Source organism: Onychostoma macrolepis, chromosome 13 (assembly GCF_012432095.1).
Source record: "Onychostoma macrolepis isolate SWU-2019 chromosome 13, ASM1243209v1, whole genome shotgun sequence".
Classification (NCBI taxonomy): Eukaryota; Metazoa; Chordata; class Actinopteri; order Cypriniformes; family Cyprinidae; genus Onychostoma; species Onychostoma macrolepis.
In genome coordinates this window covers 2,318,118-2,345,950 of record NC_081167.1, presented here as the reverse complement: position 1 = coordinate 2,345,950, position 27,833 = coordinate 2,318,118, and the positions used below count along the sequence as shown (strand labels likewise).

The following is a 27,833-nucleotide window of genomic DNA, read 5'->3' as shown; positions in this document are numbered from 1 at the left end:
ACTGAGCCGGTGGGACGGAGCGACGAGGTGTAGCCGGAGGAGCGGAGTCCTGAGGCGATGGCGGGTCGACGCCCGACCAAGGCGGAGCCGGAGGGACGAGGGAGCCCGGTGGAGCTGGAGGATCGACGGGCGACGGTGGAGATGAGGGAGCTAGGAGCTGAGGTGGAGCCGCTGGGTCGGAGGGCCGAGGTGGAGTCCAGGACTCAGAGGCTGGAAGCGGAGACGAGGATCCCCAGCCACGACGCCGATGGAGACAGGCAGACCAGCGATCCCACCGCACAGATGGTGGGCTGAGGGTGAGCAGAGGGGCTGCCAGGATGCAGCGGAGGTGGGGCTGAAGTAGCCGGGATGATAGGAGGAGGCAGGAGAGGGAGGGTGGGTGGGAAATCCGGGTAGGTAGGCAGTTCAGGGTAGTCAGAGACTTCAGATAAAGGTGGAAGCAGAGAGGGCATGTCTGCATGAGTTTCCCAGTCTATTAAGTCCCCAGAGTCTTGCAACTGCTCACCCTCAGCGGCGGTGCAGTGGGCGGGGCTTCCTTCAGCACCCTCACGCTCCACTGTAACATCCACTGTCGCATGCGATGTAGCCGGCTCTCGCACCTGATCGGACGGTCCATGAGGCTCTGGCTCCGGGGCAAACTCCAGCTCAGTCGCTCCTTCTTGCGACGGCTCGTGGGTTGCTATGGGCTCTGGCTCTCCGTCCGCGGTGGGCTCGGGCTGACGCCTGCGGCTCGGGGTGATGGTGGGCTGGGCTCTGGGTCAGGAGTGGGACTGGTGTCATCGTCCTTGTAGTCCACGGTCAGTGGGGATCCACAAGACACCAGCACCCACTCCACAAAGGTGGCAAAATCTCCCCGAGGACCATCTCCGGACAACTGCGCTCTGCACTCATCATTCAGGCTTGTTTGGTAGAATGTGCAGAGGCAGTAGTCCGGGTAGTGGGTATAGTTGGAGATTTCCACGAATAGTCTTGTATGGTCCTCGAGGGAAAGGCTCCTCTGCTCCAGCATGAGGAGGAGGCAGGCAGGGTCATTCATGACAAAACAGAAAATAAAAACTGACGAAAACGGAAAACAAAATGAGGGAAACTCGCGGCTATACTTTACTTTCTGTGTGGTCGGTTATTCTGTCACGGTTCTGTGGAGTGCAGACGCAAAGTACGAAGACGAAGGTTCAAAGGGGACAATAGATTTAATATAACTGGAAACGAGGAGGTACACACACAGGGTAACATCAACAATAACCGACAAACTAGAACTCAAAGGACAGCAACTAATATAGGGCAGATGACGAGGGGCAGACAGGTGAACACAATGAAGGTGATTAACTCATAATTGGACAATGGCAGAAATTAGGTCACACCGAGCACATGGGGAATGAAAACACAACAAAACAGTCCAGGGGCGTGACACCATGTCGGCCTACCAGCACAGTCAGACACTTATACTAAATGAGTAAGTAAATAAATAAATAGACTATGTTTAAGTTAATATTAGGTGACATACATTTTAGACAAAATAAAAAAAAAGCCCTATTCTAACTGTATTTTTTTTTTTACATATTTAGGAATGTTCAGGTAATAAAGAGAACATGCATTTAAAATGGTAAGAAAAGTTGTCTTTTAAATTAAAAATATAATTTTTTTTTTTTTCAGTTTTTATTCTGGCTTCAGCAAATCATGCGAAGTGTCACCCTTTTTGGTGCTATAGAAATGTAACACCCTAATCAACATCAGCCAAAGAAGAAACATTTTTGCAACCACTTCATTGGAGTTACACTGGATTTTAATTTTCAATTATGTTTGATTCAAAATCAGCTTTGCCTCATCTGTTTCTCCTAAAATGCATTTTTATAGAGCTATAAAATTGGATTTCAAATAATCTGGTCTGGCAAATCTAGACACAATGAGGGGGAGACTTACAAAACTCTTGTTTGTTTGGTACTTTAGATACCTAGCAGAAACACTTGAGATCTCTATGGGTTCAAATGCAGCAGCACTGACACTTACTTTCTGCCTCTCTTGTACGCAAGTGAGCTGCTCTCCGACCGGCTCTTGAGCTTTAAACATGGCCAGCTCAGACTCTACCTTCTCCAACCAGGAGTTCAGCTCCTCATGTGTGTTTTGCAGTTTTGTGGCAAGAGACAGGCCTTTGTCCAGAGTCTTTGAAACATTGTTGCTCATTGTGCTGATCTCTGAATACCTCGTCTTTATTCCATCTAGTTTACCTTGGATGACAACAACCTCATCGCCTGAATGAAAGTGCACACACACAATACAGACATTCATACAGTTTCAGAGCATAGAAAACATTTCTTTTAACAGGAAACCTTCTAAATGTTGACCCAGGTTATGCAAAAATCTTTAAATAATTGTTATTGCATTTGTTACATAACCAAATTGCAACTATACAAATATTAATCAGTTAGCTATGTTTTTTTTTGTTTTTTTTTAAATCTCACCTGTGGTCTGCTTTAGCAGTTCTAACCCATTAAGGATGGCCTGTTCAATATTTTGTTTCCTCAACTCAATGTCTTCATGAAGAGCCTGGGCATTGAAACATACATCAGTCACAAGCATCTTCTGAGAGTGATAAAATCATACCACACCACTGAAGACAAAGAAATTCAATGAACAAAACAGGGGAAGGAAGCCTTAAGAGGAGGAGCGTGTAAAGTACCAGCTGCTCAGCATGCTGTTTAGCGAGCACGGCCGTCGTGTAGTCTTGGATCGAGACTTCGCTCAGTTTGCCGTGCACCTCATCAAGCCAGGTCATTAGGGCCACTTCATCCTCCCCAAAGAGCTGTGCATTAGCCAGGGCCTGCCGCAATAAGTCGGCCTTCTGGCGGCAATGCTCCTGCAGCTCGATATAGCTGCTGTGCGTGTTGTCGAGCTTCGCCTGCACCAGTTCCTTGTCATCCACACAGCTGACCGTCCGTAGAGACTGGCCCAGACTCATGGCCTGGTATAAGATCTTACCACGACCCAAAACCTCCTCCTCTAAAGCCTGATTACCATGGAAGTCACATGACCAGGGTGCAGAAACCATAATAACAGAAAAAGAATGGGTCAAATGAGAACACAAGGAAGAACAACAGAAATGCAGGGAAAATGGGCAATGGATCAAAAAAGTAAAACGCGATGGAAAACAAACTAAACGTGGTCATGGGACTTTGCCGTCGCTACAGACGGTTCTGTACCTTATGCTGAGAAATTTGCTCCTCCAACTTGGACGTCTGGGTGCCGATGGGCTCTGAGTTGGCTAGTCTTTTTTCGGTAGCTGTTAGCCACTCCGTCAAAGGCTCAAGGGTCTCATGGAATTGCTGTGCCACCACCAAAATATTCTCCAACTGCTTTTGCCTGCCAAGAACATCGCAGTGAGCTTTATTGCTGGACATAATTGGGTTTAATTATACTGTATCGGCATATGCTAAAACACAGTCCTTTACCCATGAAAAAGACAAATGATATCTTATGAGCAGAGCTGGAAAATAAGATTTGTCTACCAAAGTTTTTTTTTTTTTTTTCTCAATCAAAATGAAAATAGCCTATTCCTATTTGACTTGCCAACAATGGACATGTAATTTCCAAAATGTAGCAACAGATTTGCAGTAAGTTTTACCTGTTTTCAGCTTTCTTAAGTAGGTCGTCCCACCTTTGCCCCAGGCATTCAATCTCTCTCGCAATCTTCTCCTTATCAACAGTATCCGCTAAGTCGGTCATTTTCCGTCCCTCCGTCTTAATCAGCTCCACCGTAGCTCTCCGGTCATCCAGCAGTCTCTGCAGAAGCTAGACAAAGCCAGCAGAAACAATACAGAGGTGTGTGAAACCAAAAGATAGATTTCACATCAGTGGATAAAGTCTCAGCATTTCGGCCATCATACCTTCTGCTCTTGTATCTGTGCTTTCACCACTTTGAATTCTGCTGATGGAGGCTTCTGATTGGCCACCAGCTCCTCCGTGTCCGTAAGCCAGCTGAGAAGGGACTCCAGTGCATCCTGGAACCTGCCACAGTGCAGCAGGGCTTCATGAAGCTGTGCAGATCGCTCTGCAACCTGAGGAGATCACAAATAGAGAAATACAGCCGTTACAAGGAAACTACCTTAAAACTATAGCTTGGCATGCTAGAAATGACTCAATTTGTTAGTGCAGCATCTCACACTAAACCGCTTTTTGTAATAAAAGCTTGATATTGGAAACGCTACACTATTTTACAGACTATTCCTTAACTACTGAAAAGGTAATAACATCACTATTTGGTAGTTACTCACCAACACTGGCAAACATTATGATTGTTATCAAAAAATTATGAGCATTCCAGAGTGCAGTGGACAAAGAAATCAAACGATTCATGCATGATATTGCACCTCTTCAACTGAAATGTAAACCGTTTTTGAAATTAGATTAACAGTGGGTCTTACTTTTTTGTTGAGGGTGTTCCATCTGGTGTTGACCTCCTCTAGATCCTGATCAAGTTTTTTGGTGCTGGTGCTTTTGGCGGCATTTTGGATCAGTGCCTGGCCCAGAGTGTTCAACTCCTGCAATTGGCTCTGCAGTGACTCAATGACGTCCTTTTGGAAAACCTGTATGTGATAAATACAGAAGAACACTAAAACCCACAGAAGAAAATGTAAGCTATTCAATCTTCATAAAATTCAAGCAATCATTAAAGTCACTCTTTCAAAGCTAAGAACACTTCATTTAGTTCTCAGTTATGGTTCTCAGTTAAGAATCAAATTTGTCTTAGATGTTTCTCTTAAAATCCATTAGCAGATAAAAACTATGAAACAAAAAAAGGCTTGCTGAGATCCAGTAAGAGGACCAAACTACAAAATAAATGTGTTTAGCAAACATTAGCTCCTACTACAATCCTATTCAGGGGACCAACATCCAAAACATATCCTAGAGGCCAGCTTTGTTGGTCTTTTCAGGGGGGGTAACTAGATATGTCGTAGCCAGCAGCCTTATAAGGTGAGGTTCTTCCACTGAAATGGGCACTATGTGCACTCTAACGCCAGTCAACTGGTTGTTGCGAGAGGCTGCTACTCGGTTACAGTCAGCTGTGCACAATCACAACATCTGAGTCACTGACCAGCAATCACGATAAACCTAATTCAGCTTTCTCCTAATCTGATAAAGGCCGAATGGCACTAGCCAGCCTCCCAGGAAACACTAATCAAACTATCAACATTCGCTGACTATTTTGGGGTACCTGGGTGGAAGGCAAGGCCACAAGTTCCATCTGCGAACATTCAGCTATTGATGTTAATAGACTCTCTATGTCTTCATCGTCCACGTGTTTTATTCCATTGGAGAAACCTGCCTCTCTTTCAACTAACAACAAGAAATCCTCCAAATCTGCCATTTTGGAGTCCGTAGCTCTTTGCTCGCATTCATAACACTTTTCGTCCTTGGTTACATGTTGTTCTAGATTCTTCCGGCAGTGTGAAAGAGTCTTTGGTTCTGTCACCACTACACTGAGGAGCTCACAGTCGACCTGCGAACAAGTGTCTTCAAGAAGTTCAGCTGTGGGTAATTCCTCATATCCTGAGAATGTCGTGGAGTTATGCGTTTTACTACTTGACTCTGCCAGCGTCCTGACATTTATATCTGGACAATCGCTATTGGAAACAGCGCGCTGACCCACAATGAGGTCTGAGTTGTATGTATGGTTACGTTGTTGGCTTCCAAGCATCGATGCGTCCGTGTAATACAGCGGAGTGGGTAATCTGTCTTTCATTGGGGAGATGGGGAACTCTTCCTGACCGGAGCTGAGGGATCGCCCTGGCTTGAGGTCCCCAGATACGTGCACCCCCTCAGTAGAAGAAAGGCTTCTTGTGCCAGGCCCAGGTCGCCTCTGGGCTCGTGCGTTTCGCTGTTCTCTCTCCACAGTGGGACTACACAGACCCGAGTCGCCTTCTGAGGTGAGAGAGTTCGTCATACTGCTTCCTCTTCCCCCTCGACCCAACCCGTGTTGGCCCGTTCCATCATTGCACAGTGTTCCGCTGCAGCTGCCGTATTCGCTGAGGTTTGCGGGGGCGAAGGTCCTCCAGGAACGGCGGTGCTGAGCCGGCTCCCTTTTTTCGCCCGCTGGCCGAGGCTTACACAGCATGGTGTCTGCACCCCGGATAATATCTCCATTAAGCTTCAAGCCGTCGAACACGACCCGCTCGTCCAAACGCACCGCCTCCCTGCTGCGGAGCTCAAAGGCGCTGGAGGAGGCCAAGACGCCGTTCCCACAGAGTGCGCTCATGTCCAGGGTGCGATGGCTATATGGTAAAGTGCCGACTAAGTGCCTTGAGGCCAGGCTGCCCTTAGAGCCTGAGTCAATTTGCTCATTCAGACGCACTGTGTCATAAATGGACCTCTGGGGAACGTAACAGTCATCGATGTTGAGGTCCTCCTCCTCTCCTTTGCCCACACAAGAAGGGTTCTGCCGCAGACAGTCTGGTCTACTCAGAGGTTTGCCCATTATGACAATCACTTACAAATGACTTGTAACAATGAGGTAAAGCTTTTCAGTGCAACGATCCTTAACAGACATGAAAACATCAAGAAACTTTTAAAAAGCCATAGGGGAGTCTTTACTTTTGCAAATCACTAGGAAACACTTTACCCCAAAGAAGGTGTAAGGAAATAATAAATACAGCCGTAACGTAAATCATAGATTTTTTTTTAAGAATATGTGCATGAATATACTATTTAAAACCTAAAATTACAATACCACAAAAATACTATACATTTTATAACATTTCTTTTATAGAGGTGGTGAAAATAAAGTTAATGAAATAAATTTTTTGTTATTTCTAATATACATCACTTCTTCCTCTTATACATCCTTTTCCAAAATGACAATCCTGCTGGTTTGCATTTCTCCCCATTGTCACAACTTGTCATTGTTGCTTGTTTCCTTAGTTCTTTATAACTCCATCAGGGACGTCATCCAGTGCTTGGAATTTTAGAATTTCCTGAGAACTCCCGTACAGTTATCCACACAGAGGTATCCCGTATGCATAATGGTGGCATATCCCGATACAAATCCTCAAATCTGGGAAAACAAAGCCATAAGCTTCAGGAGAAACAAAAAGCCGCTCCTGCTTCTCTTGTGGTCCAACCGGCAATGACAGACACCCTCCTGGCACAGGGCTCAAGGCCCCGCCCCCCTCACATTATTCAGGCAACATCTGCCACAGCTCCATTTGTGCGGTGGCCGGCTCATGCTGATTGGTAGACGCTTGACCCTCTTTTAATTCTCCCCTTCTGTCTCCGTGTCCCATTTGACTTAACTTCTTAGTGTGCTTGTGCTCTGACAGCAGCTCTCCTCCTCTTGTCAGGGGAGGGCAGAGAGAGGAAAAAAGCAAAGCTACAAAAGCACACGGCACCCTCTCAGATGACATCACACAAGGCAGAAATAGATATGCTTTCTGCTCTCTTGCCCTCTTCGTCCCTTGTTTCTCCTCCTCTCTGCCTGGTGTTTTGGAGACATGGAAGAGCCTGTAGTGTCTCATAATTACAGAAGAATGCTGAGGGAGGAACTGGATGGGGGTAATGAAACACCGTGACCTGTGCCAAGTGCATGACAGGTCTTTTTTCATGGCAAGTGGACAAGGTGGGAGAAGCAATGGATTGAAGGGTAGAATGAATAAAGAATGCAGTTTGGTTTCTGGTACTTGTCAGATAATCTCTGGATACATTCTAATCCCCTTAAAAGTGAACCTCACAGTATATATGCTCATTTTTGCAGAGCCCTACATAGGGACCAAGAAGTTTTGTCAGTCATTGAGCACCAGCTCAGTAATACGTGAAGTTTAGCCAAAATAACCCAGTTAAACCTTCAGCTTAATTAACTCAGGAGTAGTTCATAGGCAATTGTGCATAAGTAAAAATTTAATTTTGAGTCTGTTTTATATACATATATATATATATATATAAAATGTATTTACACAAAATAAAATAATTACATTGCAATTAAGTTCTTATAATTACATGAATTATGTGAAGTATGGTAATTGATATATTTAAATGTATTTATCAGGACATATTTATGTGATACTATCATATGTGAAACCCCTAATCTAGGTGATTCATGTGTCATCTTCTGTGACATTTTAGCATTGCTGCCGAGAGTGTAGGGACTAGTGAACAGCGTGTAGGTGTCTGGGAATCATACACAAACTTTTTGTGTTAGCAAAAAGAGGAAATCAGGAAGCTGGAAGAGGTAAAGAGGTTAAAGATATGTGTGGGATTCGAAGACGGGTGTTTTGAAATAATCCAGGCCGAGAATTAAGAAAGGCAGAACATTTGCTTTTATAGTTCCAAGGTCCAAGTCTCTAATGTCTCCGAGACGTGTTTACTGCTGTTGACGCCACATAGACGTCTCATGAAGCAAATAAAAGGGATTTATCTTTCTATGACGCCATTTATTTGGATGAACTTGACCATTTGCTGTGCTTTACAGCTGCTTGATTTAGTGGCTTTATTTATAAAAACGAGCAGAATTTCTGTGCAATTTGTTTATAAATCAATTCTTATGTTAAAAGTGACAATTTACGTAAGCATGACTTTACAAACAATTTACACAGAAGTCTGTAGCCCTTGGAGTTTTGACCAACCATTTGCACATGGCAAAAACTTGCAAGGCAGCCTTTTAAATGTGGATGAACAAATTATCTGACCTGATGTTAAATGCATAAAACCATTCATTTAAAACCAGACATGATGGGAAACAATGCCTGTCTGTGCACAGAAACAGGGCATCCAAAAAAAAAAAAAAAACTCTGTCAACAAAATCTCTCACCATTCACACGAACAATACCCACAGGCACTGAAACGCAGAACTATTATTAAGATGAGAACAAAGGTTTTGTTGAAAAAAAAAAAATCTCAGAGTAAATTCCTCCGGCACTTGAGGGCTGAGATCCGTTGGGCCAAAAACGTTATCTCTCTCTCTTTGTCAACGTCCCAGGCAACACGATAGCAGTGAAATAACAACTTCATCATAATGCAACAATGTGCGTAAGTTCTAGTGCTGTGCTGGTGGAGGGTTTCAGGTTCCCTCTCGGGCGTTTGTACGGTGAGTCAGGCTGATGAGTCAGCTCAACACTGGGGGCTCACAAAGACCCTTTTCCCATCATCACCTATGGAATTACAAATAGCTATGATTCAAGAGCCAGAAATTCCCACAGGTTCACAGAAGACATTCATGTCATGTCTAAGTAGTGGAAAAGAAGATTTTTCAATTTCCAAACATCTCCTGCAAGTGTAACCCTCACCGTCACTATGGCAGTGTGTTGTGGGTCGATTTCCGACATACAGCCTAAGTCCTTACATATTAGATTTACTAACAAATGAATCCACTGAATTGAAGAAAAAAAGAGATATGGATAAACAAGCAACTTCACACACGTATATTCTTAAATGACAGAAAAATCTATGCCTGTCTTTGTGTTTCACGATCTGGGTCATTTTCCTGAGTTTAATGGCCGTATCAGTGAGAACAAAGCTGATTTTCCAGCAGCAGCTGATGTAGCAGTGATCATCCATCCAGACATTGAAAAGAACAAAAAGAATGGGGGAGCCCGAACAACAAGGGGCCACATGATCGAACGAACAGCGGCAGCTGATGCTTTATCACAGCGCATGGGTGTCCATGTTTGATTCATATGAATGTCCGAATATAGGTTTAAAGGCTCTCTGAATGATGTTTTATCCCACTTTAAGTCTTGACAATGGTTTTAACCAGGACTGATATTGTAAATATCACATTGTTGTCTATCACTGTTGTAATAACACCAAAATATTATCCATCCTAGTATTTGCTTTGATTTCCTTTAGTAGTAATTAAACTATAACAAGTACAGAGAAATCTACTCCAGGTCTTTTGTTTATGATAAGAAACACACTGTGTTGCCATAGCAAAAGAAAAGAAAGAACACATTGCTCCAGTATTTGGGTGAATAAGCTACATGTTTGAGCATCTGAACAATTCAGAAATTCCTGCAGCTGCATACTTTTCCAAATGATGTACCACTTGAAATATTGAGTAAAAAAGGTCCAAGAATCCAAACTGACCAAGACAAAGATGTAATTTTTGAGAGATGAGGTCAACTTCTCTAAAAATATTGCTGGTTAATTACAGGTTAATCTCTATCGTTTGCATCTGTGGCGCAGAAAATCATTTCAATTCACCTCTCAGTTTGTCAAAATAAAAATCACTACAGTGAGACGAACAGAAATTGTTGTGCAATATACACTTCTGCTGTGAGTGTATAACTGTCAACAGTTCTTTTTTTTCTTTTCTTTTTTTTATCAAAAAGAAATGATTTTCTGTGGTAACTTAACTGTGGTAACTAACAATAAAGGCATGTTTTATTAAACCCAGAACATTCATTTAAAGATTCTGAAAGAAACATCATAAATATGCAGTACATGCAACCACATGCTCTAACTTAAATATAGCATAATCAGTTTTCTAATATTTTGCACAATGGAATCTTTAATATAGCAGGTCCAAATTCAGAAAAAAATTGAATTAGCAGCTAAAAATAAGAGAGCTTAAAAAGCCTATTGTTTGCAGTTGAATGGAGAAGCCTGCTCTAGCATAGCTAACAGGGCAAGGAGCAGAAGTAAGACCCCACTACCTTTCACTGGGCCGCTACGATACACGGCACCCCACTGGCCCCCAGCTGACTCACCGCAATATTCGCAACAATGCCCCATCAGCTGACACTCTTTTGTTAGCACCAGATGCCCACGGACATACTGAACTGAAGGGTCTAACACGTGGCTAACAGACCAAAATATAACATAAATCATGAGCAAGATCCTCCTGTAAAACTCTGCTGATATTTCAATAAAAAGTTGCCCCTAAAACAGTTGGCCCCTTTTTTTTATAACTCACATATAATACATTTCAGATTTTTTTTTGTAAAATGTTTTACATTTAAAAAGTGGCACTTGATTTGACATTTTGTTCATGATACAATATTTTTGAAACTCTTTTTGGTCCGACAAGTAGTGCATAAATTATACACTTCACCTGTCCAAATAATTTTGGGAGCCACTGTACTAGAAACAGATCTTTTTCATATTAAAATGCAAAGCTAGCATTTTTTCCTTGACCTTTAATGTGTGAGACTACTTCATATTAACTAAAGGTAGTTTTACTATTTTTAGTGAAGCCTTTTGAGAATTATGTCATCTGGGAATAAAAAGTATATTAATTTACACTAAGGCTATCCTATTACTTTTTCCATTAAACATGAGATAGACAATTTTCACAGTTCTTACTCGCAGTATATCAGTCCTTTAAAATGTCAGTGACTGCTATGGATCTTCTAGAATGTGAACAGAACAAGGCAAGACATGTAATGAATCTTAATTTTACCTTGAAGGCCTCCAGTTGTTGGTTAATGACTTCTGTTTCCAATCCAACAGACCCTTGGGACTCCTCTTGTTTTTCGGCACTGCTCAGTTTGTGGGTTAACTCTTGCGCCTTGCCGCAGAACTCCTCCAGATGACTGAGGGTCTCCTCAACCTGTTCTCTTCTACCCGTGGCTCGGTCCATCAGCTTTCCACACTGCTTGCCCAGGGTTTCCAAGTCTCTCTTCAGACCCAGGAGATCTGGTGAGGCCTCTGACTCCAGCATCTTCTTGCAACTGTCTCTGCCGTTGGCTGTGTTGGTCATCAGATCCTGAAGTTTAGCAACAAAGTCTTTGATAGTGCTTTGCTGATCCCGTAAGGTGTCAAGATCCCTGCTTACTGGAGCCATACTATCTAACTCATCGTCCAGGTCTGTGAAGTTCGTAAACATTTCACGAATGCTGTTCTGGAATAGTCCAATGCCCTGGAGTTTGTTCTCCAAGGTGGAGCAAGCATCCTCTACCTTATTGGTAATTGACATGTGGTCTTTTTCCAAGCTGTCTGCCTGAAGAAGAAGGTCTGTCACACCTTCCACCTCTGAGGCATCTACCACAAGACTTTGTGCCAGATTTTTGAGATGCTCAATCTGATTGTGGACACCCTCTAAGCTGTTCTGCTGAGCTTTCATGTTGGTCAAGTTCTTGTTGCTGTAGGCCTGGACACCCAAAGCCGAGTGAGAATCGAGCTGCTTTCTGGCAGCCTCCAGTTGGCCTTTGGCTTCCTTCTGTAAGTCGTTGAACTCTTTCAGCTTCTGTGAGATATTTTCTAATGATTCTCTTTTGAGCGTTAAATCTTCTGTCAGCTTATCCACTCTTTTACCAATGGTTGCCTTCTCCTCCCTAACCGAATCGCCATCTGATGTGACTACCTCCAGGAGGCTGTCTGCATCTGTGTTCATCATCACAACTTGCCCTCTGTGCTTGTCAACGTCTTTCTGGATGACCTTCAACTGTGAGAGGGACCCCTCGATCTCCACCGAGTTCACGCTGAGCTTCACGTTCTTCTCGCTATCTTCACACTCTTGCAACCATGAGCTCAGTTTCTCAGAATGTTCCTTGTACGTCAGTGCCCTCTGCAAGGCCCCCTGAAGCTTTCCTGCTTGTTCAGCATTACTTTTCTTCACATCGTCCCAGTTGGACCTTAGAGCAGAGAGCTGTCCCTGAAGGGCCACTTTTTCTGCCCCCTCTGTGCTCTGGAGGAGAGCTTCTCCCTCTTTAATGATGGTGTTATAAAGTTCTTCATGCTCACTAATGGCCTTTTGGACAGTACTGTTCTCCTTGAGACTCTGTTTTAACTTCTCTGCATTAGCAGAGATGGGCTGTGGCTTGCACTGCTCCTGCAGAGTTTGATTCAGCCAGGCTTGGAAGTCCTTCGATGTCTGATGGAACTGCTGGGAGCTGGCGAAGGCTGAGTTGAGCTGCTCAATCCTCTTTCCTGGTGGACACAAGGTAAAATATAAGAATGTTAGATAAGAAGTCTCAACAGTTATCACAATTATGTAATACTGTGTCTGAGCAGGGCATAACTTGGCAAGTCTCAAGCGCCAAGCAAGCAAAAATCACAACCAACTGGAACATGGCTAATGTTTGCTATAGAGCTACAGTATGTGCAGTTTGTGGGGACACTAAACACTATACAACAGAAATAAAAACCAAGCATGTCTTGTCATGAGTTGGTTGTCATAGATGGATAATATTTGACACTTGAGGCACAGATGGAATCTGCCTTTTCTTTTTTTTTTTTGCATTTTTCACACTGATTTTGGGGGGATCAGTGGAATTGAATCAATCTTACTAAACTGTATTCAGTTTAGTTTGATACTTAAATACTGGATAAATGAACACACACAGGTCAGAGGATGCATGTGACTTTATATAAAAAAGGGGCATTCAAAGTCTGAGGACATCTGCTCAGCTTTCAGCTATGCGCAAATAGAAAATTAGCATATTCTGTGATGTTACAGAAAGACGACAAGAGTATCTGAAGTAAACTACAATACCTGCTTTGTCCTCAAGTTGTCTAAATGGTTTAGTGATGCCCTCAAGTTGTTTTGTCAAGTCTGCTCTGAGATACTCTTCAGTCACCATGGCAGAGAGCTCAGAGCAGACGCTTTCTGCCTCCTTCAGCCTCTTCTTCTCCTCTCGTAGCTGAGCCAGGATTGCATTAGTGGCTTCAATCTGCTTCTTGACTTCATCAGGTTGTGTGCTGAGGGCCTGCTGGTTATTAAGTTCAGTCTCCAGGCAAATGGCACTTTTACTGAGGCTTTGCAAGAGCTCCTGGAATTGAGTGGTCTTACCGACAGCCTGCTCAATGAGAGCATGTCTCTGAGACAGCTGACCTGTCAGGGCCTGCCACTTCTGGGAAATAGATGCCAGCTGTTCTTTAACCTGCTCTACAGCAGGATCTTGCTGCTCTGACGCACAAGCGATTGCTGTGGCGGCTTCGGTTAACTTCTCGTACTGAGGCTTGCGGCTGTCAAACTCCTTGAGGAGAATCTAATCAAAGAAACAACATTTGACATTAAGTAATAGGCATTAAGGGATTACTAATCTTCAGTTGCATTAGAAATAGTACAGTATGTCACATCTTTGTAACATAATAGTACAGTTCACTCAAAAAGGAAAATACTGTCATCATTCCAAACTGGTTTGGCTTTCTTCCATGAAACACAAAAAATGTTACATACAGGTTTTCATTGTACCAAGGTCTATAAAGCTCTAAATACAACACAAAAGCATCGTAAAACTTTAGTTTAGGGTCCATTTCTCACTATTAACAAGTTGCTTAGCATGCATATTACTAGTATATTGGCTGTTTATCAGCACTTCTAAAGCACGTATCAATGCCTTGTTCTTCATGACCATATTCTACATCCCTTAATCCTACCCTATACCTAAACTTAACAACTACCTTGCTAACTTTTAATAAGCGGTAATTAGGAGTTAATTGAGGCAGAGGTCATAGCTAATAGTTAGTTAATAGTGAGAATCAGACCTTAAAATAAAGTGTGACCAAAAGATACATATGTCCATATGACCAGTGTACTATATTCCAAGTCCTCTCAAGACAAAAGACTGTTCATATGAATTACTCTTATGGCGCTTTTAATGTTGTTTTTTTCCTGTCTTTTTTTAAAGCTTGGCAGCCTTTGATCACATTTGTTGTTTAGAACAGAAAAAGCCCAGCAAGAACATTCTCCAAAACATCTTTTCTCTTCTCCGAAAGAAAGTCACATGGATTTGGAACAACATGAAGATGAGAAAATTATGACAAATTTAATTTAATATATACATACTGTATATAGAGACTTTGCTGTATTGTGTAATATGTAAATAACACAAGAACGCTTAATGTTATTGACATGTTAGAGAGATAATGAAACGTGCATGAATGAGAAAACGCTTAGGAGTTATTAAGTGCAAAAACCCTTGAAAAACAAAAAGACAGAGAAATTCCCTCACTGCTCTTGACTGAATAACTTCAGCAGCTTTAACAGTGATCAACATACATTTAATACAGAAGACTAGGCAGTTGTTGTTTTTTTACATTTAAGTATTTAAATTACTGTACCAGAAAAATTCATAGTTTATTTATAGCTTATTTCATTTGTCTTTCTTTATTGTATTTGTCCAATTATTTGTAATATACATCGTATTTTTAAAGGGATAGTTCACCCAAAAATGAAAATTTGATGTTTATCTGCTTACCCCCAGGGCATCCAAGATGTAGGTGACTTTGTTTTTGTGTGTGCATGTTTTTTTTTTTCTCTCAAAGATTGTGTGCCCATTGACTTGCATTATAGGACTAACAGACTGCAACAGATTGAGTTAAAAATCTTCGTTTGTGTTCTACTGAAGAAACAAAGTCACCTACATCTTGGATGCCCTGGGGGTAAGCAGATAAACATCAAATTTTCATTTTTGGGTGAACTATCCCTTTAATAACATTGATAAAATAACAAAGTTATATGAAGTTATATGAAGAGTTTATTTGCAAAAACAGATAATTTTTTTTATGCTATCATGTTATTATTGTGTTTTATTGTGTTAGTTAGCTGTATTTTTAGTTATTTTTTAACCTAATCAAAATAACCCAACTGCAGTTTGATTGCGATTAATTGGAATGCACAATGTAAAAACACGATTTTTGAGTAATCTGTTTTTGCAAATGAACTCAAAATTTTTATAATATATGGCATTAATTCTTTCAGTGTATGTTTACAGTTTGACTGCCAGTACCTGGACTTGCTGCTTTTGTGTGTTAAGCATGTTTGGGTCCACAGACAAAGGCCCCAGGACGCCCATCATCAACTCCTTCTCCTGCAGCCACTGCGAGAGCTGAGGTTGGGTCGTCTGGAAGAGCTCCAGCATGCGAGACGACTCCTCCAGGTGCTGTTTCCGGATCTCCATTGTGCCCTTGACCTCCTCCCATCCTGCATCTGTGTGTGGAGCATAACGCACATCATTTTATCACTCCCAGCTTCACTTCAGTCGAGCATTGATTCAGAGCTTGAGCTTTCATAGGAGTTTCACTTCAGCTCACAGTTGGTGCAGAAGAAAAGTGTGTGAATCTGCACCTGGCCATGCACACAGATGAGCAGATAAAAGTAGATGATTGGTTTTGGATGTGATGGATGCATACCTATCTGTGCCAGCATGTGCTTCCACTTTTCTGCCTCGGGTGAATCAGGGTGTTCCTCGATTAAGCGGAGCAGATTCTCCCTGAGCTGCTGGAGCTGCACTTGCTTTTGTTTCATATTATCTTCAAAGACCTGCAAGACAGACATAATAATCAGCTATTTCAATGCTTATAGCTTAAGGAATCATCTTATGATGACATACTGTCAAGGTTTCCATGTATAATTTATGGGAAGGCTGACACAGTATTTGTGCAGTCTTTTCAGATTTTCAGTAATTATTGTTGAGGAAAATCTGTGAAATTATGTAGAATAGCCTGAAATATGGGAATGCATTCCCAGAACAGCCTGGCAACCACCTTCAAATAATCCGCAGTCATGCATTGAATTTACCTTCTGTTGCTCTATCTGTGATTTTACTGCATCTTTCCCAGATGGATGGTTACTCAATGATGCTGCTGTCTTCTTTGTGTCTTCCATCCAGTGACGTAAAGACTCAGCCTGTTCATGGATGCCTTGAACTCTCTTCAACAAATCGCTGAGCTCAGAGGACCTGGCCTTCAGGAGCTCCCCCAGATGTTCATAATCGTTGTTAATGCAGGACATGTTCTGCTGAACCAGCATCAGCTCTAATGGAAAATAAAGTATATGCTTATAGTTTTATACAAATAGGCAGTATAGCATAAATTTAAACTGACCACAGTGTTAGTTATTGGTCACAGCAGCAGCAAAAAAAAAAAAAAAAAAGCATGACTAGTATGAACTAGTATGAACTTTCACCTTGGTTTGTCAGATAGGAATGGCTGCCTGGCCCAGAACCGTTACTCACAGCTGATCCTAAAGAGAAAGAGAGAGAAAAGACATTCCATCTGTTTGCTTTTAAGCTAGATGGAATTAATGAGTGATCATATAGAACTGAGACATGTAAAATCTTAAAATATTCCTTGGCAATACCTGAGTTGTGATGTATCTTGGCTTTGGCCGGTGATGTCAAAACACTGATTAGGCTACATAGAGCAGATCCTTTGCTATTTATATCCTGGACTGCAGGAGCTTTGGAGGTCCATTCGTCCAGTAAGCCCTGCAGACAACATAAAAAGACCAGAAAATGTCATTTGAAAACTTTAACATTTATTTAGAGTTAAGAGACAATTTGACATTTTCATCATTTTCTGTTGACCTTTGGAACATGACACACACATTCTTGAATGGTGAGCAGTGAGATTTAGTACGCTGGAGAAACACTTCCTGGGAGAAACACTTTAAAACAGAAATGTGCGCAAATACATGATCTACTGTTTATCCTTCTTCAAATAAACCTGTCAGTTCCTTAACAGGATTTTACGAGGCACAAAATTATTCTGAGGGATGGAAAAAGATTTAAAAATCTGGAAACCTTTTTCTTTTTTTTTTCTTTTGGAGTTTTTGATTACTTTTTCCCAAGTTTTACGAGTACTGATCAGTGTGATAGAATGTTTGCTAGAATGATTCTATTTTGGGGTTCTTTCCCAGACAAACATTTCTTCTATTGTAATTTCATAAAAAGTACTAAAATGCAATGCAATTTGCAATTTTTTTAACCAAATATGTTGTAATACTATAAATAATGCTGTTGGTACTATCATATTACAAAACAATTTGTATAACATTTATAACCAAAAATCTGGTAACAATGGAAATGACAAGTCTCTGTTTGAACAAAAGAAATGGCTTTAATTTGATAGCATGTTTACACTGTGTCATTACAAAGCCCGTTAGTATCTGAGAATTGCAATTTAGAGACAAAAATGTATTAAAAAGTAATAAAAAATATTTATTTAAATACATTGATAATTAACTGACTGCTAACGAGCTTATTAGCAGGTCCACAGCTTACCTAGCTCATCCAAAAATAGGAAGAAATGTTCATCTTACACACAATAAATCAAAAATTCATGTCAGCTCACATTCCTTTCCCAAAATCTATTCCATTCCATTCCAGGACATGTGGTAAATGTGTCAACAAAAATTGACAAACAGATTTTAAGTAGTTTAAAGTGCCCCTAACTGAAGAATCAGCCATACACAGTGAGATGTGCGTGTTCTTCTAGCTATTTTCTGTTCATTTACACCATCGGTCTATGCCGAAGGTTTTGTGGTCCAACAATAAGAGGTGAAAAGTTAAATCCATCACTCACATTGACTTTCTGCAGGTCTGTTCCCAGGCCCTGTTCACTGCAGTTGGGCTGAAGCACTGGCACTTGCTCTTTTGTCTCCTCCAGCCATTTCATTAACACCCCTGCGGCAGCTTTGAACTCCTGCAGCTGCTTCTGGCAGGATGAAACCTCCTCTTTTCTGCAATACATAGGATACATATGCATATAGAGTTTTATTAAATACTCTGACATCTGGCAAAAGCGTAACTAATATTTCTTGTAATACTGTTCCATTATGACAGCACGTGGTTTTAATTCTATAACAGTTCTAGCGTCACTTTATCCAATTAAATGAATAACAGAGACATATGCCAGAGCCAAGAGAAGTATATAAAAAATAATGGGACCCACTGGAATAAGACAATATCATAATTTGAGTTTTTTTATCCTAAGTATTGTTTTTTTGCTAAGTGCTGTTACTTAATAATCACGTACTTATCAGTAATTGTCTCCTTCAAAGCATTAAAGCTGTCAGAGATGTTCTGCATCTTGCTCTGAAGAAGAGCTGCGCTTCCTTCTGGACCCAGCTTGCTGAGTTCCTCAGTCAGTTTCTGGAGCGTTTCCACATCCTTTGCGTGCTCGGCTAACTCTGCATTTGTGTCCTACAAATAAAGGTTTTATTAGAACTTCAGCATGTGGAACATGAAGAGATAACTGATCATAGACAGGTTGTCTCTGTTCCAAAATATAGAGAGCTGTCTCGCTGTCCATCCCGTTTTTAATAATAGCTTCACAGCCATGTTTTTAATGTATTTGCTATTGCTATTTATTGGTTAAAAAACAAAAACAAAAAAAAATCACCCTGAAATTAGTCATCAGTTTCTTTAGTCTGCATTCTTAGAAGAAAACGACTGTACTTTTTAGTGTTCATATCACTATAGGTCAATTTTTTCAGCTTTATGGACGACACATAGGGCATTCAGTATATATTTGGACCTCAAAGCTAACAGACATGAACCAAAAGTATAAAAGTCCGATCAAAATATGTAGTTCACTGGGTTTAGGAGCAGTGCAGTCGTGTTCACTGAGTGAGCAGCACACCTTGAGGAGCTGTGAGAGCTCAGTGACGTTCTTTCCTGGTCCGTCTGTCTCGGAGAGAGCTTGTGAGCTCTTCAGCACAAACTGCTGCACCTTCTCAGATGTCTTCTCAAACTGCTCCACCTTGTCTCGGAGCTCCTCCATCTGAGCCACCTTCTGCTTGTGTCGCTCAGAGGCGTCAGTAAACCGCTGGGACAAGCCCTCCATCTTAGTCCGGAGCAGGGCGGCAGTGGCCGGCTCAGCGTTCTCCACAAACTTCTTCACCTTTGCCTTCATGGCCAAGATGCTGCTCTGCCTGCTGGACATGTCCTGCTCCAGAGCCTGAAATAAATGGACATGTGTTTTTCCTCCCATTTTTTAACAATGTTTTTAACCACTGTTTTTTTTTTTTTTTTTGCGGTCATGCCATTACTGTGTTTATTAAAGGTGAAGTCTGTAAGTTCAGCACTAAATGGAATGTTAGAAATAATACAAATAATTTCCCAGACACTATCTCTGACTGGCACTGGTCAATCTTGAAGTTCTTCTTCAAACTGATACAATGGGAGTGAATGGGATCCAAAACTGTTTGGTTACCAATACTCTTCATAAACTCTTTTATGTTCCACAGAAGAATGAAATGCAAACAGGTTTGGAAAAACATGAGGCGGTATTTTCATTTTTGGATGGACTATCCCTGTAATTGTGCATAAAAGTTTTTTCTGTGTGGTTACGTATTCGCTTTGTAATATACATAGTATCTTTGAATGACAGGTCAAAGGTCACATACTGCCTCCTTGCTAAGTGAATCTGCAATGGCGCTGGAGTCCAGCGGCACTTTTGGCGTCTCCTTCACGCTCTCTTCCACCTTCTCCATCCAGGACATCATCTCGTCCAGGCCGTCCTGCACACTCAGGGAGCGCGTCAGGGTCACCTGCAGCTTCTCGTTGCGGTCACTCACTGACTTCGACAGGTTGTCATATCTCTCTACGATGTCATCTACAAACAGAAACCTATTTAATGGATGATTTTCTTCCCAAAAATCTTTTATGAAAAGAAACTACTGATCACAGTATTTTAGCATCTAATCATACATAATTTAAACTTCCATTTTTAAATATCTTTGTATATGTTATACTGCTTTAAATTCTTCATGATCTTAAAATAGGCTTTATTTTCTTCATTCAAAAAGCTTTTTTTTTTTCTTTGGTAGAAGCCCTATACTTCTGGTGTGAAATGGGACCCAGACATGTTTTAGTGAGTTTTTTGGCTCACCCACTGTCTCCTGAATCTCCTCTGGATTGGACAGCAGGTCTCCCTCTGCGCTGATCAAGGCATCAGCTGTTTTTCTCAGCGTATCCACCGCAGCCTGACGGGACGTTGTTTGCCCTTGAAGATTCTGGAACAGACCAATGCTTATTACACTCCACTAATAGGACTGCAGTCGATGGACTGATTACGTTAAAAGCACAACATCAATTGTGTGTGCTCTATATCCATCTCAACAGGCCATACAACACAGTTTATGTTTAGCATAAGGACATACTGTATGCATACAAGGTCAGAAGACAGTTGTACTATACAGTACATCCCTAGAGAACAGAAATGCAACATGAATACATTTTCTGTGTGTATCTGATCTCGCTGCTGCTCAGCCGAATCTGGTCTGAGTGCATCATGGGAGAAGTAATCTATTTAAGTGTGATTAGCATTGTCTGCTTCTGTATCCACTTTTGCAAGAACAGCGAGCTATAATACACCACGAGCAAATTAAATCTGAGCTACTGCAAGTTATTTGTGTTGTGTCATGTTTTAAAGGCTATAAATACACTGAATAAAGGGTGAAATGACTGTGTCATTTATTTAAAGTGCATTTTTATATTGGTATGTTCAGTTTTTCTGAAAGCGAATAACAGTCTCCTTAGAAAAAAAATAAAGAAACAATTTTGTTTAAATAGTAGTTTTGCTTTAAAAACCAGAGTGCTGTTTTTAGTTCTATCTTAAGTGAAAATAATACTTTCATAGCTAGTTCAGCTTTTGTTTATGGTGAAATTAAATTGAAAAAAAAAAAAAAACATTAGGTAACTTTCTGGCTTATGTCTAAAGAAAATATATTGATTAGGCATATTGCTCTTTATAATAAATATTATTTTTAATTTGTATGAATTTTTTTTATCTTTGGGAAAATAAATATTTAGTTTTGTTTTTCTCCACTGTAGCTCTATTGTTTCAAAGAGAGTAATGGATATGCAGCTGGAGATGTCACCTGTATGATGACTAGACTGTAATGACATCTTGAACTCTTTCTGGCACTCAGCACTGAGAGTTTATGCTGTCATGAGTTTCAGGTGGATGTAGTAGCATTGATATATATGATTATATAATATTCAAATAAAATACAAAAAATGTGATTTATGAGAATGACCTATACAATGTTCACCATTTGGTACATTTTAACCAGGAAATAAACAGAAAAAAAAAACAAGGATCTCTGGCAGATCTCTGCTGCTTGGACATAATTCTGTGAACTGAATATACTGATATAATGCTCTTGCCTTGGTCTCCTCCAGCTGTCTCTGTAGGGTTTGTGGATCTCCAGCAATAGGCTCCGACTGCTGCCTTCTGGACTCCTCCTCAGAGACATTCAGCCACTTCACCAGAGCACCACTGGCATCGTCATACTTCTTGTACTTGTCCACCACGTCTTTCAGGTTGTTTCCAAGCTGATTACACTGAAATGCATCAGACGTATGTTTTTTCAGTGCATCATTTAAAATAATTAGTTTAGGTTTTTATTATTTATATGAAAGACTGAAGGGTTTAATAATGTCATAACAGACTGCTGAATACTGTTTGAACGTTTGCAGAATTTAGAGGCAAATGCTGCCATCTGTTGGTTTTAATCAAAAAGTGCTTCATTTCCCATCCAGCAAAATGATTCAAAGCTACTCTTAAAACTTTAGTATAGGGAGCAATTCTCACTATTAACTAGCTGCTTATTAGCATGCCTATTATTAACATATTTGGCTGTTTATTAGTACTTATTAAGCACATATTCTGCATGACCATATTCTACATCCCTAATCCTATTCAATGCCTAAACTTAACAACTAGCTAACTAACTATTAATGAGCACCAAATTAGGAGTTAATTGGACCTTAAAATAAAGTTTGACCGAGAATTCAGTTAGGCTTATTTTTTTCTAAAGCAAAACTGAATTTCTGATTTCTCTCTTTTTAATTTGCAGTGACCTCTAGGATTTGACGATTCTCTACATAAAGACCAAAAAGAGCAGAAATACCTGCGTATGCAAGGCTTTGTAGTGACTGGCGGCAGAGTCCAGCCTTTCTTTCACTGCAGCACAAGTCCCGGACATATCAACCATCGGCAGGCCGTCCGATTCACTGTGATCGCAGGCCTTCGCTGCGTCCAGCACCTTCTGACCAGAGATGGTTATGAAGCGCAGGTCTCCTTTATGAGAGATGACGTCTTCAGAGAAACTCTTCTGTCTCTGTAGATTATTACTCAAAGTGTCCAGACCGGCGGCGGGCGCCCTGAGCTCCTCCGTCTGCCCGTGGGCCTGCTGTAGCCACGTCTCAAACTCCTCACAGTCCCCCTTGAACTTCTGAAGCTCCTCCTGGACAGTCTGGACCTGCTTCATCTGCTGCTCGGCCTGCGTGAGAGACGCCTCGTAGCGACCCTTCAGCTCTTTAATGTCCCTCTGTAACTTGTCTTTTTCAGCCGGTGACAGGACCTGAGCCTGTTTGTCGAGTAACGCCTGTGCTGACTGTGTGGCGATGATCAGATCCTGCTGTTGGGACAAGATCTCCTGGTGGTGGGCCTGTGAATCGAGAATCAAGAGCTAGTGAGTCAAAGCATTTTATTGCCATTCAATTTCCTTTGAATTTTCAAATCGAATGCGTTTTATTCAGTGTTAAGCATTATTAATAATTATTCAGTGTTGTCGAATTGTTTTGCCCTTTTTCACTTGACTCTCATTTAGGCTGTTAACAACCATTTAGTTAAATATTCTGGGTCTACAGATTATGAATGCACCAATATAAATAAATGATCTTATGGTGAATATAATTGCTTAGCCCTTGTTTCTACGACATTTTCTTAAGAAAAATCTCAGTAAGTGAAATGTTTCAAGTCGAACTAATAGTGTGATATCAATCATGATATTTACAGCTACAGTGGTGATTGAAAGTTTAGAATTTTCTATATTTCTGCATAAGTATGACCCCCAAAAAACTGAAACAAATGATACCAAAATATTGAAGGAAATTCAAGACTAATTCAAGACCAACAAAGATCCCTCCAAAAGAAAGAAGTGACGCAAGAAGATGTCCAAATTACTTAATTCCCATCTAGTGCAGAAAATTACATGAGATCATTGTCTTATGCCTGGTTTCCATTCCATTTTGCATGAGAAGTGTAATAGTACACGAGGCTGCAAAGGAACCCAGGGTAACTTCTCGGCAAATGAAGGCCTTTCTCACTTTGGCTGATGTTCATATTCATGAGTTCACCATCAAGAAAACACTGAACAACCATTGTGTCATGGCAGAGTTGCAAGGAGAAAGGCACTGCTCTCCAAAAGTAACATTGCTGCCCGTCTGCAGTTTGCTAAAGATCATGTGAACAAGCCAGAGGGCTATTTGAGAAATGTTTTGTGGATGGATGAGACCAAAATAGATCTTTTTGGTTTAAATGAGAAGTGTTGTGTTTGGAGAAAGGAAAACATTGCATTCCAACATAAGAAACTTGCCCCATCTGTGAAACATGGTGATTGCAGGGCCTGTTTTGCTGCATCTGGGCCAGGACGGCTTGCCATCATTGATGGAACAATGAATTCTGAATTATACCAGCAAGTTCTAAAGGAAAATATCAGGACATCTGTCCATGAACTGAATCTCAAGAGAAAGTGGGTCATGCAACAAGTCGTTCTAACAAAGCATGGTTAAAGGTAATGTTTTGGAAAGCCCAAATCAAAGTCCAGACCTTAACCCAATTAAGATGTTGTGGAAGGACCTGAAACTGTTTTTTTGGGTTATATTTTTGCAGAAATATAGAAAATTCTATAGGGTTCACAAACTTTCAATCACCACTGAGTATAATCAAGTACTTACTTGAACTCTGTTAAACTGCTGGTCCAGATCCAGGTCTTTACCGTCTTGTTTTTCGCCAGCATTTAGACTTGTGTTATCTGTAGTATCTAATGCATTTCCATTAGGATCATCTTCCTTTCCAATTACTCCCTTCATTGATGTGTACTCAGGCATGTTTCCATTCTGTTTAACCATCTGGTCCTTTTGTATTCCACCCATTTCTTTCTCTTTCCCAATGTTGGAGATCCAGCCTAGAAGACCTTCAATCTTAGTTTTGCTCTCTTCAAGTTGTTCAACAGCTGCCTCCTGTACAGAGAGGAAAAATAGCTTTGGTTTACAGAAAATAATCAAAGAAAGTATACAAACATACATTTTAGAGCCAGCACAAACTAAATGCAATGGAGGAAGTGACTAAATTCAATCTTTTGAAACCATTTGGTTGAATAGTGTTTGGGAAAGTGTTTTTCCCCTCTAACCTTCTCAGTCTCCTGCTTGATAGCACTGGTCAAAACCTTCTCTAGATCCTTCCTTGACTCTTCTGCCTTCTGGTTAAGCATATTCGCTTTGCTCTTCAATTCCTCCAGCTTGTTCTCAAGAGCCGATACCTGCTCTGGAGTGAGTTTACTGCGATTCTCCTCCAAAAACTTCTTTGTGCTACTGATGACTTCATTGAGCGCACTGGCATTAGCCTGGAGGTCTTTCTGTAGAGCCTGAGAGACCAACATAGACACACAAACAAAATTCATCACAACAAGCCACACAAGGCCATGTGTTACAGTGATTTTACCACAGGTAAGGGTTACCTATTCCCAACAATTGCCAACACATTGCTAGGCACTAGTGAAGGTGTTGGTACAGTTGTCCGGGTGTATCGCTGGGGCATTGCTAGGTTGATTTGTGTTGTTGCATGGCTAAGCATTTACTAAAGAGTTGCTAGAGTCTTGCTAGAGTGTTGTGGCTGAGTGTTGCTAGGATGTTTAAAAAACTGGTGTTGGGTCATTTAAGTTTAACAGCAGACCTTATATTTTTCATGGTTGTTATATAAATGTGTGGGATCAGTTATGTGTCGATTTCTTGAGCAGAAGAAAAAGCAGCAGCACAGGTAGTGATGCTTAACATAGACCACCATAACCTCACAAATGTATGTATTATGTGTACAAGCATGGTAGAAAATGTTACCAGGTTGTACCTGATGCTCTTGTTGGTATTGCTGGAGGTCTCCCACAGTCTTTGCACTGGCAGCCTGCTGCTGGTGTCCAATGAGGCGGTTTTCTGTCTGTGTCAGATCATCAAACAGCTCCTGCAGCTTTTCTGAAAACTCCCTCTGCTTGTCCACAGCAGCCTACCACATAAACACTCAGTTAGAAAGAAAAACTAAAACCTTCTCCACAGAGCTAAAACACAGCAGCACACCAAATACTGAGCATTTAACCATTAGTAGTGACTGAGTATACTGTAAACATGCCAGCCATTCAAAGGGATTTTGGCAATGGTAAAGAAAGGTGAGTTAGTGCTGCCTTTACTGCTGGAAAGCATATCCACATAGAATAAAACGTTGGTCCTTTGGTAGTAAGAGCTGTATTGGTTCAGGCAGCCTGAAAAATGCAAACATGATCAGAAGAAGGTAAGTTGGTGGCAGTGATCAAGCCATGGCTTTTCTGTGTTGTAAATAGAAAAAAGTCATGTGATTAAACTCAGCAAAACACAGAGCACAGCAATGAACATCACACACAAATAATACATTCATGAATAGTCAATTTGGTCTTAAAAAACATTATAAAACTGTTTTTAAAGACCCCACAAAGTAAAAAATTTAGTTGTTGTTTTTCAGCTTTGAGGCTGAAATTTACACTACAGGCTCCTAAACTTGATAAAAATAACTAAAAATAGCGATTACCCTTGGGCATATCCACCAGCAAGTAGCAAATTAAGTTAATGACTCTGGCTTAAACACAGCACTATTGTCTGTTTTTAAACAAGATTAGCAGATTGTTCAATACGTTCTGCACCAGTTTCTTGTTTCAGAAGGAAGTATGTTAATGCAAAGGAAAGGAAACTGCACAGAAGCTACTTCATGGGGTCTTTTGGGTTTCCTCTTTAAGGGCAATGAGTTTTCCAATGCTTCATATCAAAATATGTCACACATAAAAATAACAACATATGTAACCATGCATTTTCACATGATTAGGTAAAGGTCAACGGTCAGTGTGATCTCTTCGATCTCTCTCAGACCTGCTGCTGAGTCTCATCCTCATGGACCTCCAACTGGACCTCTAGACTTTGTCTCTGAGTGAAGACTCTGTCCATGAGCTCTTTGAAGGATCTCTGGGTAGTGCTGAGAGCCCTTAGAAGGTGTCTGCTGTGAGTGGGACTCAGGAAGTGAGCATGCTCAGAAATGAAGTTTTGGATATCAAAAGCAGCATCTTCCAGGAGCTGTCGGGTTCCGGTTAAGTCTTTCTCTATGTCCTGAATCAGGAACAATGAAAAACACTAAGTAAAACTGTTACACAGATAGTGACTTCATTTGATGTGGGAGATAAATATCACTTTTTAACTGTATGAAAAGCCTTGTATTTTTACATTTTTTGCCTTGCCAACTTTATCAATATTTTCAAATAACACAAGTCATCTTACCTTATTTTGCTGAATCTTGTTCTTAATTATTCCTGTGTTGTCAGCATCCATGATATCAAGCTTAGACGCAATCTCAGAATTGTCTTGCATACAAGCTGAGACCTTATCAAGAGAGCTTAGCAAATCTTGATACAAGGTTTCCAAATGGATCTGTAAGCCATATTTGAACAAGTGTGAGAATCTAATTTTCATCATTCTCTATTTACTCTTGCTTTCTTTTCATAAGTCTTTACTAACCTTTACTGTCTCAATGGCTAGCAGAATAGCATTATTTCGCTCAGCTGACAAGTGGCAAACATCTGTGAAAGCATTCTGTAAATCTACATAGACTGTGGCCAAATCTTGGTGGATTTGTGTGGGAACGAGTTGATCAGAGGAATTCAGAAGTTGCTCTGCTACACTCAAATCTGCTGTAAGCAAGTCAGGGAGAGCAGCAATCTGTGCTTCCAGAGACTAGAAACAGTGTGGGAGTAGGTGGGGAACAAAAGGAAGGAATTGTGAAGAAGAGCGACAGAATAAAAGGAATAAGCAATAGATTACAGCACAGATAACCATGCAGAAAGAAGGCACCGGCAAACAACTGGAGTATATAGGGTCTGTGAGTCAAGGGGATTTCTGTGAAGTTGAGAGAGAGGATTTATATTTTATAAGTGACAAACCTGAACTTCCTCTAACTGACAATGCAACCCATCAATGTCTTCTGCTAACGGACCCTTAGTCTGCAAGTCGCTTCTTATATCTTCAAGAGTATCACAATGATCCTGAAGCCTCCCAACACATTCCAAGTAATTCTGGGTGGAATATCTCTGCAAGAAGTACACC

The 27,833-nt window shown here is 40.9% G+C and overlaps 1 protein-coding gene across 1 annotated transcript in view; it reads right to left on the bottom strand.

Moving 5' to 3' along the window:
* Nucleotides 1-27,833, bottom strand: part of dst (dystonin) — a 168,406-nt gene that overhangs the window by 37,754 nt on the left and 102,819 nt on the right. The window contains 28 exon segments of the mRNA XM_058795815.1: nt 2,008-2,249; nt 2,460-2,544; nt 2,678-3,004; nt 3,198-3,357; nt 3,620-3,786; nt 3,882-4,052; nt 4,419-4,580; nt 11,384-12,852; nt 13,418-13,913; nt 15,657-15,856; nt 16,060-16,189; nt 16,448-16,683; nt 16,835-16,891; nt 17,009-17,135; nt 18,232-18,388; nt 18,685-18,851; nt 19,291-19,608; nt 20,057-20,265; nt 20,542-20,665; nt 21,822-21,998; nt 22,568-23,107; nt 24,399-24,683; nt 24,854-25,087; nt 25,567-25,719; nt 26,610-26,843; nt 27,012-27,161; nt 27,249-27,464; nt 27,671-27,817. Of these exon segments, the coding sequence (XP_058651798.1) occupies nt 2,008-2,249; nt 2,460-2,544; nt 2,678-3,004; nt 3,198-3,357; nt 3,620-3,786; nt 3,882-4,052; nt 4,419-4,580; nt 11,384-12,852; nt 13,418-13,913; nt 15,657-15,856; nt 16,060-16,189; nt 16,448-16,683; nt 16,835-16,891; nt 17,009-17,135; nt 18,232-18,388; nt 18,685-18,851; nt 19,291-19,608; nt 20,057-20,265; nt 20,542-20,665; nt 21,822-21,998; nt 22,568-23,107; nt 24,399-24,683; nt 24,854-25,087; nt 25,567-25,719; nt 26,610-26,843; nt 27,012-27,161; nt 27,249-27,464; nt 27,671-27,817 (7,140 nt within the window).